At 41.3% G+C, this 17,270-nt stretch overlaps 1 protein-coding gene across 5 annotated transcripts in view; it reads left to right on the top strand.

Moving 5' to 3' along the window:
• Positions 1-16,352, top strand: part of snx21 (sorting nexin family member 21) — an 18,151-nt gene extending 1,799 nt beyond the window's left edge. For 2 of the 5 annotated variants that reach the window (XM_030056169.1, XM_030056170.1), the window contains exons 2-6: positions 7,152-7,465; positions 8,754-8,938; positions 13,459-13,600; positions 13,811-13,976; positions 15,462-16,352. In XM_030056169.1, the coding sequence (XP_029912029.1) occupies positions 7,177-7,465; positions 8,754-8,938; positions 13,459-13,600; positions 13,811-13,976; positions 15,462-15,966 (1,287 nt within the window). In that variant the 5' untranslated portion in view covers positions 7,152-7,176 and the 3' untranslated portion in view covers positions 15,967-16,352. Of the gene's footprint in view, positions 1-5,556; positions 5,743-7,113; positions 7,466-8,753; positions 8,939-13,458; positions 13,601-13,810; positions 13,977-15,461 lie in introns of all 5 variants that reach the window. The other 3 variants (XM_030056168.1, XM_030056171.1, XM_030056172.1) reach the window with 3 other exon arrangements.
• The last annotated feature ends 918 nt before the right edge of the window (positions 16,353-17,270 follow it).

Genomic DNA, 17,270 nt, shown 5'->3' with positions numbered 1-17,270 from the left:
GTGTGTGTGTGTGTACGTGTGTGTGCGTGTGTGTGCATGTGTTTGCATGAATGCAAAACCACTGAGGCAGAAGAGCCATGTTTCCCCAGCCAGGCTCACCACCATGCTGTGTTGTTCATGTGCAGCGTTTACAACAGCACCGGAACGCAGCATTACTACCATAATTAGTCACAGTATAATATTGTAATAATATTAGTATAATATTGTAGTATCATAATTTTATCAAAAGTTATTCTGCAATGATAATGCCTGCTATGTGTCAGGCTAATATTTTCTTTAAAAAAAAAAAAAAAAAAATCATATCAGTGTGTCTCAAACTATTTTTTTATTTGACAATGTTTTGCATTTTATAGTGCATTTACAGTATTCTCTGTTTGTTTTGTTTATTCAAAGATTTAATTAAAATTAGAAAGAGGTTTCTTACAGATATTGAACGCTGGCACAGAATATCATCTGTCAGCGGCTTCAGTTAAAGAAATTAATCAATATCAATATCAATATATATCAATATATATCTTTATTTGTCCCCAATGGGGCAATTAGTTCCGCAACAAAGGGAGCACACACAACAAAAAAATACAAACACGCATGACATAGGAAAAAATAAATAAATAAATAAATAAATAAATAAAAATAAACTAAATAATAATAATAATAATAATAATAATAAATAAATAAATGGTCACTTGAATTTGAGAGATCATCATTACAAATTTGGGAGACTATTCCACCCATCTACCTTTTCCTCCTGGCATTTAAAAGAGAAACCGCGGAGGGTACAAACGTTTTTGCAAGTGGGAGTCTAAGTAGTGAACCTGATGGTAAAAACTGAAACTGTTGGTGTAAAGGATGAGAGCAGTCAGACAGGATGGAGGTTGCTTTCTTAATAAGTTGTTTGTTATAGAGCTCTTGTAGAGTTAGTTGGAAAATGTAATAACGGACTCAATAAAGGAATGATAAAACATAGTTATCAGGGACGAATCAACCTGGAATTTGGAGAGTTTACGAAGACAAAAAAGGCGCTGCTGACTTTTCCTGTATATCGAGTCCGTATTTTTTTCAAAAGACAATTTGTTGTCAATAATCGTACCTAAGTATTTGTAGGACTCGACAATCTCAACTGCTTGACCATCAATCGTTCTGGTTTCAGGAGAAGGCTGCACACGTCGGAAATCAATACACATATCCTTTGTCTTTAGAACATTCAAAGATAAAAAGGATTCATCACACCATTTTAAAAAATATTCAAACACAGGACCATGGGATGTTTCAGCGCTGTTCAGCAGGCTCACTATAACCGTGCCATCCGCGAACTTCAATATATGACAGTTTTCAAAAGTACTACAGCAGTCATTTGTGTACAATATGTACAACAGAGGGGAAAGGACGCATCCTTGAGGTGAACCAGTAGATGTTAGATTAGAATCTTCTGAATAAATTGTATAAATAAATAACAAGGCATTGTTCCACTGTTAGATTCCATTGTGCAGTTGGCTTTGCTTTGCTTCATCTGGATTCATTCATTCATTCATTCTGGATTCATTCTTTGCTTAGTTGCATTGAAAAACCCTGTGGAAATGTTTTTGTCAAATCTCACCTACACACATTTGAATTATTTATATCATATATCATTATTTATATCACTTTGTTTTCATTATTTCAGTAGAGTTTATTATTCTGTAGTCTAGATTTATTTTAAAATATAAGGATAAATAAAAGATAAATAAAAATTATTTCAGACATAATGTTTGCCTCCTAAAACTGGAGAGGGGCCAAACCCTCTGACCCACATGATGTGTGGAAAATCATGGGGTCCTTGAAGGCAGCACGGCCTGCAGCCTCTCTGTGTCCTGATTGGCCGGCGGCTGCTGCGTTATTATTAATGTGTGACACGGTTTCCATTCAGAGCCGCTGCCAGCTCTGTAACCGGAGCCGAGTCCGCCTGCTGCCGTGGTGACCGGCGCCGCCACTCACCTGACCTCACCTGTCACTCACCTGTCACTCACCTGACCTGATTCAGACCAGGGAACAGACAATTACCAGGCCAGAGGTGGAAGCAAGACTTCCTCACGTTACTGTAACTGAATACCTTTTTGTGTACTTTTCTGAGTATTTTTTTTTTTAAAGTTGGTAATTTTGACTTTTACCTTAGTCCTTTGCTGCTTGAGTTTTGTCCTTCACTGCATTTTAAATCAGATTCATTTCAGAGAACAGATGATCAATGACAGACTGTGGAACCTTTCACAATAAAAGCTCAGTCAGCAAAGACGAGAAGAGGAACCTGCCACTGCTTTGTTGCCTCTACTTTTTGTCATTTTCCAAATTTCACAGTAAAAGCTGCACCATGAAAAACTGCAACGAGGACCATTTAGACTCAACTGGTGAAAAATGTGGAATAACATGAGAGCCGTGTAGACTCAACCACCACATGATGTTCTTATTCCACACGTGTCAGTTGAGTCTACAGGGTCCTCACTTCAGTTGAGCGTAATGCCCCTTTAAAAGCATGTAGTGTGCAGCGTGTTCTCTCCTCCTTTTCTAACTGCATGGAAAAGATAGAATAAAATAGAATAGAATGTCTTTATTGCCATTGTACAATGTACAACGAAATTAAAAGTGCGATCCTTGACGGTAATTCATTCATTCAACATAAAAGCATAAAAGACACTTTGAACTTTTACTGCAGGAGATTTTTACTGCACTACTTCTACTGCAGTCAGATACCAGCAGAAGAACAGTACTTCTACTTCTACTGCAGTCAGATACCAGCAGAGGAACAGTACTTCTACTTCTACTGCAGTCAGATACCAGCAGAGGAACAGTACTTCTACTTGTACTGCAGTCACATACCAGCAGAGTGACAGTACTTCTACTGCAGTCACATACCAGCAGAGGAACAGTACTTCTACTTCTACTGCAGTCAGATACCAGCAGAGTGACAGTACTTCTACTTCTACTGCAGTCACATACCAGCAGAGGAACAGTACTTCTACTTCTACTGCAGTCAGATACCAGCAGAGTGACAGTACTTCTACTTCTACTGCAGTCACATACCAGCAGAGGAACAGTACTTCTACTTCTACTGCAGTCACATACCAGCAGAGGAACAGTACTTCTACTGCAGTCAGATACCAGCAGAGGAACAGTACTTCTACTTCTACTGCAGTCACATACCAGCAGAGGAACAGTACTTCTACTTGTACTGCAGTCACATACCAGCAGAGGAACAGTACTTCTACTTCTACTGCAGTCAGATACCAGCAGAGTGACAGTACTTCTACTTCTACTGCAGTCACATACCAGCAGAGGAACAGTACTTCTACTTCTACTGCAGTCACATACCAGCAGAGGAACAGTACTTCTACTGCAGTCAGATACCAGCAGAGGAACAGTACTTCTACTTCTACTGCAGTCACATACCAGCAGAGGAACAGTACTTCTACTTCTACTGCAGTCACATACCAGCAGAGGAACAGTACTTCTACTGCAGTCAAATACCAGCAGAGGAACAGTACTTCTACTTGTACTGCAGTCAATCAGCTTGAAAGCAGCGAGCCTCTGAACACAGATATCACAGCTGAGGGTCCGAGTCCTCCTTCATGCCTGAGGAGGCTGTCAGACCGTTAGAATAAATGATATTTGCATAGATTAGAGTGTGCCGGTGCTATTTTTTCCTCCAAGTTTACTGAAAGCGTAATGTTTAGAAACCTAATCCTGTTGCAGAACCACAGCAAACACGAAGCAGCAGCAGCAGCCGTCTGTTTCCGCGTCGGCTCGGACAGATTTGGAGCAGCTGCAGCGCACGGGGGGTTTGATGTTGGTTGAAGTTGTTCCATGCGCGGCTCCGGTTTGCCAGCCAGTTTTTTTTAGGGTGCAGCTCGGCTTGGGGAAAAGAGTTGAAATGTATTCTGTCATCTCCAGATCTGGTATACAACACAACATGTACGGTGGCACGCGCTCTGATGTGTGATAATCCAGCCGTCGTTGGTTTCATTATTATTATTAAGCTTCATTAGGATGCTTCTCTTTCAGGCACAGTGCCTAGGGCTCAGTTAACCCTCGTATTACCCCTGGACATTTTTGTCCATTTTCAAAATTCAAAACTCCCTCACAGACAATCACCATCCTCACCAGAGTTGATTTTTGGTGAGGGGGTGTCATTCTGGGTGAAATTTCAAAATCTCAGCTTTCAGCACAAAAATCCATTTTTTGACCCTGTAATGCATTTTTAACCTATCCATGACCCTTTGTGGACAAAAATGTCCATTTTCTAGAAAGTGACCACCAAAAGGTCACAGGGGGGTGATTTTTGGCAAGAGGGGGTAATTTTAGGTTAAATTTGAAAATCCCAACTTTCAGTACAAAAATCCATTATTTGACCCTGTAATGCATTTTTATCACATCCATGACCCTTCATGGACAAGAATGTCCACCTGTCATTTATCCCTTTGTTATTGTTGCTATTTGTACTTATTATCCTCAAAATCTTTGAAGTGACTCATATGGAGTTACACTAAGTCACTTTTGACATGGATTTCAAGATTTTAACCCCTTCCAGGCCATTTTGAACACTTCTGGGTGCTGTTTCTATAGAGGGCAAAACCACTAAAAGGGGTGAAAGAGGTGTACCTTAGAAATAAATTGTACTATCTACTGTACTGTCATTGTTCAAGATTTACTGTGTTTATTGTTGTAAATCAAATATAATATTTTTCTCATGTTGAACTCTCATTTTGATTTTATTTCTAAGGTACACCTGTTTCACCTCTTTCAGGTGTTCAAATGGCCTGGAAGGGGTTAAAATCGTGAAATCCATGTCAAAAGTGACTTAGTGTAACTCCATATGAGTCACTTCAAACATTTTGAGGATAATAAGTACAAACAGCAACAATAACAAAGGGATAAATGACAGGTGGACATTTTTGTCCACGAAGGGTCATGGATGTGATAAAACTGCATTACAGGGTCAAATAATGGATTTTCATGCTGAAAGTTGGGATTTTCAAATTTAACCCAAAATTACCCCCCCTTGCCAAAAATCACCTCCCTGTGACCTTTTGGTGGTCACTTTCTAGAAAATGGACATTTTTGTCCACTTGAAGGGTCATGGATGTAACTTTTTTGAAGGGTCTTTCAGGGGTTAAAACGAAGAAGAAAGCCCAATGTGACTGCTGAGTCACTACTGGAATTATTTAATGAAATCCCTCGTGGAAATTTAAAACCCTGGTCAAAAGGTGGTAGGTCAGCTGATCAGGGGCCCTGCGATCAGTCTCATCATTTCAACTGGACGGCAAAATGTATATATGATACCCATATATATATATGGGTATATATATATCCATCTAAAAAGAAAAGAAAAGAAAAAGGAAAAAAAAAAGAGCAGGGATGCAGGATATTGGATTTTTTTGCCGATACCCGATAAGGCAGATGAGTTGAAGGCAGCATGGATACCACAAGATCCATTTCCAAAGAAAGAAGTCTATTCCTGCACACACTTTTTCCACCTCTGCACCTCTGATTTATTTCAAGGAGTTTATTTCAATGTTTCGGTTGCAGGAACCTTTTCTCGAGACCTGAGGAAGTCCTGAAGAGAAACCGCAGTGTGGGCCTTGACTTGAGTCGCGGAGCTGAACCTAAAATAAGCTTGAAACCATCGAGCATGTGAACACTCCGGTCCATGCAAATATCACAGCCTCTGATCAGAGTCCTTCTTCATGTCTGAGGAAGTCTCTGTCTGATACAGTAAGTCATATTTGCATAGATTAGAATGTGTGGGTGCTCTGTTTTCCACGCAAGTTTTCACCCAAGACTTTGAGAAAGCCTCTGTCAAGACTTGAGACCTGAGACGTGAAAAAGTGTGTGTGGGAACTGACTTCGTTCTTTGGAAAAAGATATTTGATATGCCGAAATATTCCAGCTCCTTTGGCTGCTTGCTGATGCTAATATATATGCCCAGATTTTTTTCCCACATAATTGCAGAGAACATCAAGTCTTTCTTGTCGTGGTATGAACGTTTTATTATTATGCCTACTCTTATTGTGAAGGCCCACTGGCAGAGGCAGACATAAAACACAATGCTGTTCAAAATGTACACATTCAGTCGGCAAAATAAGAAAAGTACCTCAACTTAGGTTTTGTAAAACATGCAATATTTATTTTCATATATGAAGAGTTCATTTGCAAAAACAGATAAAAGCCAGTCTTAACCCCCTGAACCCCAAACCCGCCGGCGGGATTGAAAGACATGTATTTTTTAAAAAATTGCCAAAATTCAACCGTTTATCATAGCTGGAAGCTTTAAAAACCTATTTTCTCGTCGGATCTTGATTGATTCAGGTGAGCCCAACAGTCGCGTGACTAAAATTCTCTGAATTTCAGTGTGTAGGCAACAGTAGTAACATGGAAGGGCTCAAGGCAGTAAAAACGCCTAAGTTTTTACAGGTTGGAAAAATCTTAATATTTCAGGAAATAAATCATGTGAAGCCCTACTTTTTTTTCCCCTGGATCAGTGACACTTGTGGGCACCTGAAAAAAAGTTCTGTACATTTATTCCAATGTTTCTCGATTTTTGTAAAATAAATTATCCAAAAAAATCTGTTTGCCTTTTTTATTTTTTTAGTATTTATGGAACTATAACTCTTTCATACTGTGTGAAAGACATTTTTGAATGGCTTCAGGTGATAGCCACAGCTGTGCTGTTTCCATAGAGGTGCAGCACTTGTAATTGCAGTGAAAAACAAGCCCACAGTGAGCCAAAATGCGAGGGGAGCAGAAAACACCCAAAAACTGCTTGGGGTTCAGAGGGTTAAAATGAATACACCTTTTTCTCTCATACTGCTTGGAGTACACACTCAAATATACACACACACACACAAAGCATGATTTAGGATAATAAACATTATGCCAGGCTAAATAAACATATAAAAAATAGAAATAAATATAAAGTAAATTTTAATAAAATTCAAAAAAGTTTAAAAAAGGTTTAATAAATTCAAATGGAGATATCTGTTTTTGCAAATGAACTCTTCATATCGATTTCTTTCAAACAAGACTTTTGAGATTCAGTTCTTCAGCGATACTAAATATGCAAAATCACTGCTGTGGTCCTTTCAGGTGGAAACGTAAACCCGTTTCCCCTGTCGTCTCTGCAGCGCCCCCCAGTGGCCCCGAGCCGTCATGGCGTCTCGGCTGCTGGACCGCCTGAAGCGCTCGCTGTTCAAGGAGGGCCAGGGGGCGGGGCCTGAGCGGCCAGGGAGCGGGCAGCCGGCGGAGGAGTTTTTTGACGAGGAGCGATGGGAGGCGGAGCTGGAGGAGGAGGAGGAGTGCGTGACGGACAGGCTGGGCGGGACGCTGTGTTTCGACGGAGGAGGAGCAGCGGAGGAGGGAGTGGAGGGCGAGGACGAGGGGATGGACAGCGACTCTGACTTCCTGGGAGAGTCGATGGAGGAGGGGCTCAGCAGCACAGGTGGGCAGACTGACACAGGTGACACAGAATCGACACTAGGACTGGAACAATATGTTTATCTTCCTATTCGGTACTGTACTGTTTTTCTGTCAACAAAATTTAGCCTGACTTTCAAGCAATATTGAGGAACCTTTATGTCAACCTAACATGACATGACTGTACCAGTGGATTCCTTAAAGGTCGTCTAGTTTCATATTATGATATCATCTTTACTCTAAATCAGCCGATTTAGAACTAGTACAGGGTGTCCGCGGAGTCTAAAAAAGTCTAAAAAAAAGTCTAAAAAAAAGTCTAAAAATAGACATTTTCAATTTTAGGCCTAAAAAAGCCTAAAATACAGAGATATTTTGCACCGTAAGTCTAAATTCTCATTTGGGTAATTTAAGACCTAGGTTATAGTGCAAAATATCGATGTAGGATAAATGTAAAAATAATTATCTTTATGTCCATTTCGCGTCCATTACCCACGCCGTTCAGTTTTTTTTTTTTTTTTTTTGTTCCGGTGGCTTATGGTCCTTGTAGTTCTGCTGGCGGAACTCACTGTTAGCGGAATGCACAATAAAACCGACAAAACCGGACAAAATGGAATGGCAGCAGGACAAAACCGGACAAAACACGAGAAATGGGCAAATGCAGATTCAGTAATATCTGGCTCGAACGTCAGGATTTTGCTGACTGGCTCAAACGTGTTCCAGATGCAAAACGTGCAAAACACCGAGGCGTTTTGCACGTTGTACAAAAGATCGCCGAAATTGCTACCAAAAGTGCAGAGCACACGCCCACACACAATCGCTCTCGGGCTCTCTCTCGTTCTCCCCATCTGAAGATGTAAAATGTGTATAAATGTGGTTTGTTTCAATGTTCAGCGTTTGAAGTAGTTTCATTTGAAGGCATTATTTTGAAAAAAAAAAAAAAAACTGAAAATGTTGCGTGCTGTAGTTTCTTGCATCTGTGTTTGTTTAAATGACAATAAATGTTGTCATTTGAATGCAATCTGGATCTGTTTTTTCTTAGTTTTAATACTTCGTGAAGGTCTTAAATTTTACACAGGATGGTCTAAAAAAGGTCTAAAAAAGTCTAAAATTGCACTTGTTAAAACCTGCAGACACCCTGTAGTAACAGAATAAAACCAACATGGTCTTTTGTTTAAAAACACTTTAATACAGAAATGTCTGAAAAGCTGAAACCTGCTTTTGTATAATTCTTACAAAAATGCGCGTCCGTCTCAGCCGCTGGGCGTGTGAAGTTACCTGTCTCTCAACCTGTGCACCTGTCCTGCCCTGTCTAGACACCAGTCCGGTGGGTGTGTCTCCCATCGGCCCCGCCTCCCTGCTGACCCGGCAGCTGCAGGAGAGCTGGAGGAGCCTGCGGGGCGGCGGAGGCCACGCCCCCTCCTGCAGAGCGCAGACGGACAGCTTGCTGTTTGAGGTGACGGACGCCAGCGTGGTGCAGGACGGCTCCTCCAAATACGTTGTGAGTGAAACATCTGATTCGCTGTGGACGAGGGCGTCGCCTGACTGCACAAACATGCACCTTTAAAGGAATAATCCACCCGAAAACACTTCACTTTGACACTTTAGCACTTTACATTCCTGTCCTCGCTCGGTAGTTTATCGTTTATCTAAAACATCAGCGGTAAACATCAGCTTTTGGTGTCAGTCGCTCACAATCAGATAGCCACACCCTCTTCATGGAGCCGACATTCAGCAAGCATGCAGGGAGAAATGTTGTGTTTTCAGTGATGGGTGTGACCTCGATCACAAACTGGTTTGATCGCTGGCTCTGTTTATTTGCTGAGAATCTCACCTCTGTTTGAAAGCAACAGCAGTTCACGCAGGCCGGCTGAGGGAAAGCACGCACTCAAAGAGGCGTCATCACTAAATACGATGAAGGCATCAAACATCACAGATCAGGAGGAGGAGGAGGAGGAGGATCAGAGGGGAGTTTTTTCCTTTAGATGTGAGCGGAGCAACAATAGAAAGGGTTTCACTTCCCCTCCAGCAGGAGAAGGTGCAGGCGTTCCCAGTAATGTGTTGAACTTGGGCGGGCTGCCACTGTTTATTTTCTACCGCCGCAGTTTCACATCCCTGCACCCCCCACATCAACAACACTGTCACCACGCAACTGGCACTTGCACACACACACACACACACACACACACACACACTCTTACACCATGTCGGTTTTGAAACCTCATTAACACAAGCCGCTTCCACTCAGACCAAATGGGCTGTTGTGAAAATGGAACCGCAGGTGACAAATATCCAAGATATGCATTGCATTTTCTGGGGTGAGGTTACAAAACACACTACTGGGAGAGAGAGAGTGAGAGTGTGTGTGTGTATTTGTGTGTGTGTGTGTGTGTGTGTGTGAGAGAGAGAGAGAGAGAGAGTGTGAAAGAGACCTGAGGCCTGTACCATAAAGCTGGATTTGGGCTTAGCGAGCTAATTTCAGGGTTAACCCTGGCTTTTCTGTACCATGAAGGTGGCTTACTTTTTATCGGTGTACGTTGCCGTGGTAACGTATGCTGAACACCTAACCTGCTCCGGAGCAGGTTAAGTTCAGGATAAGAGCTCAGCAGGTAGAAAAGCTAGGTTAGGCTGAGTATTTTTTTCCATTTCTTCTTCTTCTTTTATAAAATTAATACATTTTACTTAGACTTGTTATTTTAATTCTTTTTGTTTTTCTCTCACATTTTTTCAAGTTTGAAGAGAAGAAAAAGGAATACTTCTTGTTTTTTTTTTTGTTTGTTTGTTTTTTTTTTTTTACTCATGACTCTACACTGTCCAACCAAAATTTGATCTTGTAGACTGATGTAATGATTTTTAAAAATATTTTTGAAAATAAATGAGGAGAATTTAATTCAGAGGGTTAAATAAAAGTCTGATAAAATACACGCCAGCCTCTGGGCTCCTTTAGATTTCCATTAGTTTGCTCATATTTAGTATTTAGGCGGTCTGCCCTGAAAAGTCCACATGAGAGTTGATGCTAAATGTTTTACTGTCTTTAAGTGACAGTGAAATAATATTTTAACCAGCAGAATAAACATGAGGCGTCAGATGCTTTATAAAATGAAATATCAAAACCAGTTGAATCAAAGTGACGATTCTGATGAAACTCAAACTGAGGGCAGCGGCCCAGCGAGGGTCGCCCCTCACTGTGAGAGAGGGCCAGTTCCTCTGCAGGAGTGTACGGCTGAGTGGGAGACACATTCATTTACTGAACACACACGTTACTGTAGTCAGATCTACTCGTGCCGTCATGGTGGGGAAGTCAGATTATAATCCCACTAATTTACGCATTGACACAGTCGGCAATTTTTTTCCCAGCATTCCTTGTGGCTCTTGGCAGCTGCAACTTTTTTGCCTGGATGATGGATTTATATTCCTCGTATTTATTTCAGATTATTGTCTGCTCCTCCGTCGTAAAGTATGCGGCTCGGGTGGATTTTTCCTTGTCTGCTATTGGTCGTATGCAGCAAACACCGCCCTTTTTATGTGAGCGTGCACAAATCTAGATTGGAAAAGCCTGGGTTGAATTAGCGAGTTGATAACCGGCTTTATGGTACTGAAAATCTGGATTGCGGATGGCTGGTTAAGTGAAGCCAGATAACTAAGAGAAACCCCGGGTATGTTAACCCAGCTTTATGGTCCAGGCCCCTGGTAGTGAGAGGAGACACAGAGAGCTAAAGTGAAAAGAAAGGTGAGCAGATTAAAATAGTCAGGGCTCATTGTTAAACACTAAAATAGAGTCAGCTCCAGAAGTATTTGGACAGTGACACAATATTCATAATTCCTCAACATGCGATCTAGAGACGTGTAGGTGCAGGAGGCTCCAAATTAGGCTCCAAAAGCAAAAAAAAAAATCTTATTAGACAGATAGCAACAACTTTAGGAGCAGCCAAATCAACAGTTTGGTAAATCCTGAAAAAGAAGGAAGGCACTGGTGAGCTCAGCAACACCAAAAGGCCTGGAAGACCACAGCAGACATCTAAAGAGGATGACTGAAGAATGTTTTCCCTGGTGAAGAAAAACCTGTTCACAAAGTCTATGGGAGTCAAAAACACTGTGGAGGAGGCAGGAGCATCACTGTCCACATCTACAGTCAAGAGACGTTTGTGAGAAAATAAATACAGAAGGTTTACAGCGAGGCGCAAACCACTGGTGTCACTCAAGACCAGTAAGGCCAGATTAGACTTTACAAAAAAAAAAAAAAAAAATCTAAAAAAGCCTGGCTGATTCTGGAACAAGGTTCTCTGGACAGATGAATTGAAGATGAACTTGTACCAAAATGATGGGAGGAGAAAAATGAGGAGAATGAAAGGAGCAGCTGAGGACCCAAAGCAGAGCACATCATCTGTCCAGCATGGAGGAGGCAGTGTTATGGCATGGGCAGGTATGGCTGCCAGTGGAACTGAGTCACTGGTATTTGTTGATGATGTGACTCCTGATGGAAGCAGCAGGATGAACTCTGATGTTTTTAGGGCTCTACTGTCTGCTCAGATTCAGACACATGCCACTAAACTGACAGGACAGAGCTTCACAGTGCAGATGGACAGTGATCCAAAAAACACACTGAGAAGGAAACCCAGGAGTTGCTGAGAGCAAAGAGGTGGAATATTCTTCAATGGCCAAGTCAGTCCTCAGACCTGAACCAGCTGAGCTGCTTCTCACCTGCTGGAGACCAAACTGAAGGCAGAAAGACCCACAGAGCAGCAGCAGCTGGAGGAGCTGCAGTAAAGGCTTCAGAGCAGCTCAAGGGAGGAAACTCAGAGTTTGGTCATGTTGTCCATGGGCTCCAGACTTCAGGCAGAGACTGCAAAGGATTTTCCTCCAAATATTGAATACAATCCCTATAATTATAATTATCCTACGTATAGGTAGGACTTAAGTTGGGGAGTGAACCAGAATTAATACTTTGAATCAACTAATTTAGTGAATTAACCTGTTTGAGTGATCAGTTGGACAGTGAGATAAATAAATAAATAAAATACTCTGAGCATTTTTGTCAAAATAATGTAATTCTCTCAAACAGTTTGAAAACATGGTGCTGATATGGAACAGGTTTGTCTGTTCTCAAGCTTTTTTTTTTTTTTTTTTTTTTTAAGTCATAAAAGTTGGTTGCTAACAGGTTGCTAAGGGCGAGCTGAACACCCGCTGCTAGGAGGCTGATCGGCCTTCAGAAATGTTGATTATATCAGCCAACAAAGCTGACATTAAGACTGAGGGGTTGTGAGTTAAATAGACCCTGGTGAAACACTCAGCTGGGAACAGATTACAGCGTCGGGATGCGGTTGCCAAGCAACACAGAGACTCAGTTATCTGCACCAGAGAGTTTAGCTTGCCTTCAGCCACATGAGTGCTTTGACTTGAAGAATGGCTACAAAAATCAAATAATTCTGTACCAACAGAGAGACACAGAGAAAAATAACACACCTTCATTTCAAACCAAAGGATGGATGATGTTTTTTCTCCTGTGATGTTTAACACAAGCGGAGGAAAAAAAACTCCAGGTTATCTGCTGTTATTCTGTGCCGACTCCCTGACTGACTCAGGCTCAGCCACACCGATGTGTCTCTGATGTAAAATGCTATTTTAAACCTAAAACAATCTGCGTCCACACAAGCATATAAAAAAAATAATCTCCATCCACCCAAACACGCCTGAAAGCGCATATCACATGACCACTTGCGCACTGGGAGTGTGCGTAAAGGCAAATAATAGGAGCAGTCTGATTAGTTCAGAAAATTACATGACATCATTTTACTGTAATGCAGCTTTTAAATTCAGGAAAAGGTAACATTTATGCCACATCACAGTATTACAATACCCAAAATCCCATGATATCTAGTCTCCAATCGATATTGATACAATATCAATATATTGCCCGTCCCTGGTGGGGGTGTATTATCAATACTGCCAAAGGGATTAATAAAACATGATGATATATTAGGATGTATGATATGTACTGGCTGCTGGTTGTGTGTCTCTCAGCTGTACACGATCCACGTGATCCAGTCCGGTGGGAGCGATAAAACCCCGGCCGTCATCACCCGCCGATACTCCGACTTCCAGCGGCTCCACGCCACGCTGCGCCGTAACCACGGAGACCAGATGGAGCGCGTCTGCTTCCCACGTAGGTCGACACATCTTCACATTGAACACAGGCATTAGTTTTTGTTTGGTTTTGTTTTTATTAAAGGTACACCCGGGAAAGTCTTGATCGTGTCTTTGAATCTCATTTTCTGTGACTGGTAATAATAATAATAATAATAATGATAATAATGATAATAATGTCCATCTCTGGGCCGAACTGCTGGCCGCTTCCTGTTCTTACTGTTGCCAGGAAAGAAGCTGCGGAGGAACTTCACGGCGGAGACGATCGCCAAGCGGAGCCGGGCGTTTGAGCAGTACCTGTCTCACCTGTGTGCCTTGCCCGGCCTGCGGGGGGCGCTGTGTGTCCGACACTTCTTCTACCTGCCTGACCTGCAGACAGGACAGCTGCTCATCAGGTGACTCACACGTGTCAGTTCAGCAGCATTTGAACATAATGACGGTATCATTATTTAACATATTTATATCACTGAGGGCTTCTCATGCATCCTGAAAATCAGAGAAGTCATGGAAAACACCTTGAAAATTTGAAAACTAATTAAAAAGTCCTGGAAATATCTGTGAGATCCTGGATAATTTTAAAGTTTGGTGTTTTCCTCAACACGGTGCACATTTTCAGCCGCTGTTGCTCTGTTTCAGCACACTGCAGGTTTATGTGTGCAGACGGCCAAAAATACATCAAACCAGCACTTTATTTGCATGTTGTTAACAAGTCACTTTTTTTTTTTTTTTAACATGTGAATATGCTGGACAATGCATGCAATGTATTGACAACAAGTAATTTGAGATATCAGTTTCACCAAAAATTTTGAGCTATTTTTCTGTTTTGAGTCATTCTGAGAGGCCCGTCTGTGAACAACAGCTGACATAAAGCACATGTCCGTGGAAAATCATGGAAAAGTCCCCCTCTAATTATTAATTAAGCCCCTAAAATAATCGTGGTTCATCAATACAGTGGTCCCTCGTTAATCGCGGGACTTACGTTCTAAAAATAACCTGCAATAGGCGAAATTCGCAAAGTAGTCAGCTTTATTTTTTTACAATTATTCTAGATGTTTTAAGGCTGTAAAACCCCTCACTACACACTTTTACACTTTTCTCAGACAGGCATGAACATTTTCTCACTTTTCTCTCTTGTTTAAACTCTCAAAGTTCAAACCTTCATAGAAAAATAAGTCCAGTAAAAAAAAAAAGCATGCAAAATTGCACACAAAAAAATCAGCAGAACTGCGAGGCCGCGAAAGGTGAACCGCGTTATAGCGAGGGACAACTGTATTACATATCCAGAAGGTTTTTCCATGAAAAAACATCCTTTTGTGCCTGAAGTGTAAAACTAAATCTTGCCCTCATTAAAAATGCGCGGATCTTTTCGGTATGCAAATAAGCCCCGCCCACTTCCCCTGCCTGCTACGCAAACCACAGCTCTGTTCACACAACCAGGAAGTCCCGTCCCATGACAGTAATCTAACCATGACAAACATTACTTTCTTCAGTGAATCTCTTAGTTGCAGTGATATTGTTTATATGCAGCAGCCATTTCCACTTGGTCTGTTTTTTTTTTTTTTCTTTTCTTTTTTTAACACTCAAAGCGACCAGCAAACCGCTGCTAGTTATATGCAAAACAGCGGTATTGTGAAATTTGAAAATGACAAAAAATAGAACCAACAAAGCAGAAGCAGGTTCCTCCTCTCATCTTTGCCGACCGAGCTTTTATTGTGAAAGGTTCCACAGTCTGTCAGTGATTTAAAATGCAGTGAAGGACAAAACTCAGGCAGAAATGGACTGAAGGAAAATTTACTGAGTTTTAAGACGGATCTAACCAGTACAGGCACGCTGGGTAAAGTGGGCGGAGTTTCAGGGTTGCTTTGTGGTGTTTCCCTCAGGGTTGCCAGGTACCAGGAGGCGTTGGGTCCACTGCTCAACGGCAAGAGGCTGCAGCACAAACTGGGCTGGACCAATCAGCACAGCGACCAGCCCCAGGCCCCGCCTCCGGCCTCCTCCCATTGGTTCTACACCCTGGTGGCGCTGTCGAGCTGTTTCCAGGAGGTGGAGCAGCTGGAGGAGGCTCAGGAACACTGTGAACACGCCCTCTGCGTTCTGACCCCGCCCACTTACTTAAACATGACTGACAATAAGACAGAGGACAAGCCCCTCCCACCCGGAGATAACCAGGACATACCGCGGAAGCGCCTCGATAAGCCCCACCCACTCATGGTGCCGTTGCTACGGGCGATGGTCCGGCTGTCGTGGCAGACGGGACGAGACAAGCGTCAGTGGGAGGAGCTTCTGCAGCAGCTGGAGGAGCAGTGGGCGGGGCTAGACAATCAGCCAACCATCAGAGAGTATCTGGTCAAACACAACCTGCAGGAGAGTGAGGGGGAGGGGTAGAACACACACACACACACACACACACACACACACTGCAGAGTACAATCACAATGCATCAAAGCCTTCTGGGTAATGTAGTCCACAATCTAAAAGCCTTATCCAGCACAGTGGTACACAAATTTCAGAAAATATTAACCTAGAATAATTTTGCTTTATTTCATGATCATGATTAGTTTGATTTTAGGGATAGGAAGAAAAAAATCTGTTCCAAATTCTAATTATTATAATTTTTTCCTGAAAGTAGTGAGACTCAATGTTATGCTTTGTGGTAATTTTGGATTATTTTTTTTTAAATACTTGGCTGAGTGGAGCCTCACTGATCTGATGGTCAAATATATAATTTAAATAGTTATAACTATAATTTTCTTGTAATTTTTAAATATAAATTTTTCAATTTTTACACGCTTTCACTCATTTTTTTCTTCATTTTCTGGTGAATTTTCTTGTAACTTTCTACTTATTTCTTGCTCATTTTTGGGTAATTTCTTGCTATTTTGGTAGTTTTTTTTTTTTTTAACAAGATGAAGAGCAAATTTGCCAGAAAGTACTGAGAAATAGCGAGAAATTACTTACTGGAAATCATTGATTTTTTTTTTTTTTTATTAATTACAAGAAAGTTATTTTTATAAATATTAAACGAATATATTTAAGTGTGAGATCTGTGAGGCTGGGTTGTGACGTGTTTCACAAGGATTTTAAAAAATTAGAAATTACAAGAAAGCATAACATCAGATTATAATACTGACAGAATCGTGATATCAATGAATTCGGTGCCCAGGTGTCGTGAATCGTAACGTCACCTGGGCACCCATCCTGTTTTATTTAAGGGAAAACAATATTTAACTGCACTTTTTGTATTTTACATCATCTGAGCTATTTTCAAGCACACGTGGCATTCAAATCACAATAAGTGAATATTTTCAGTGCACCGATATTCCACAGTTATTATTTCTTGAAAGGGACATTTTGTTACATTTAGTGATGTTACATTTAGTCATGTTACATTTAGTGACCTCTGCTGGTGAAAAGTAGGAATTGCACTTAAATCGACGGACACAAATCAGACTAAACTCAAAGCCGACTGACTCCACACGCGGTCACAGAGACTTTCATGTGTTTGTTATTTGTGACTTGTTATTTGATATTTGCTGAGAACATTTTAACTTCATATTTTAGCAGAAAGCATTTATATTCAGCTGTCAGTAGGTGAGCTATTTTTAAGGTGGAGAATGCTGCTTGTCATGGTGATACACATGATAATGTATTAATGTTTCTGAGGATGTGGTTACTATGGAGACATGAGG

Source organism: Myripristis murdjan, chromosome 7 (assembly GCF_902150065.1).
Source record: "Myripristis murdjan chromosome 7, fMyrMur1.1, whole genome shotgun sequence".
In the NCBI taxonomy this organism is placed as follows: domain Eukaryota; kingdom Metazoa; phylum Chordata; class Actinopteri; order Holocentriformes; family Holocentridae; genus Myripristis; species Myripristis murdjan.
This window is presented reverse-complemented; position numbering and strand designations above follow the sequence as displayed.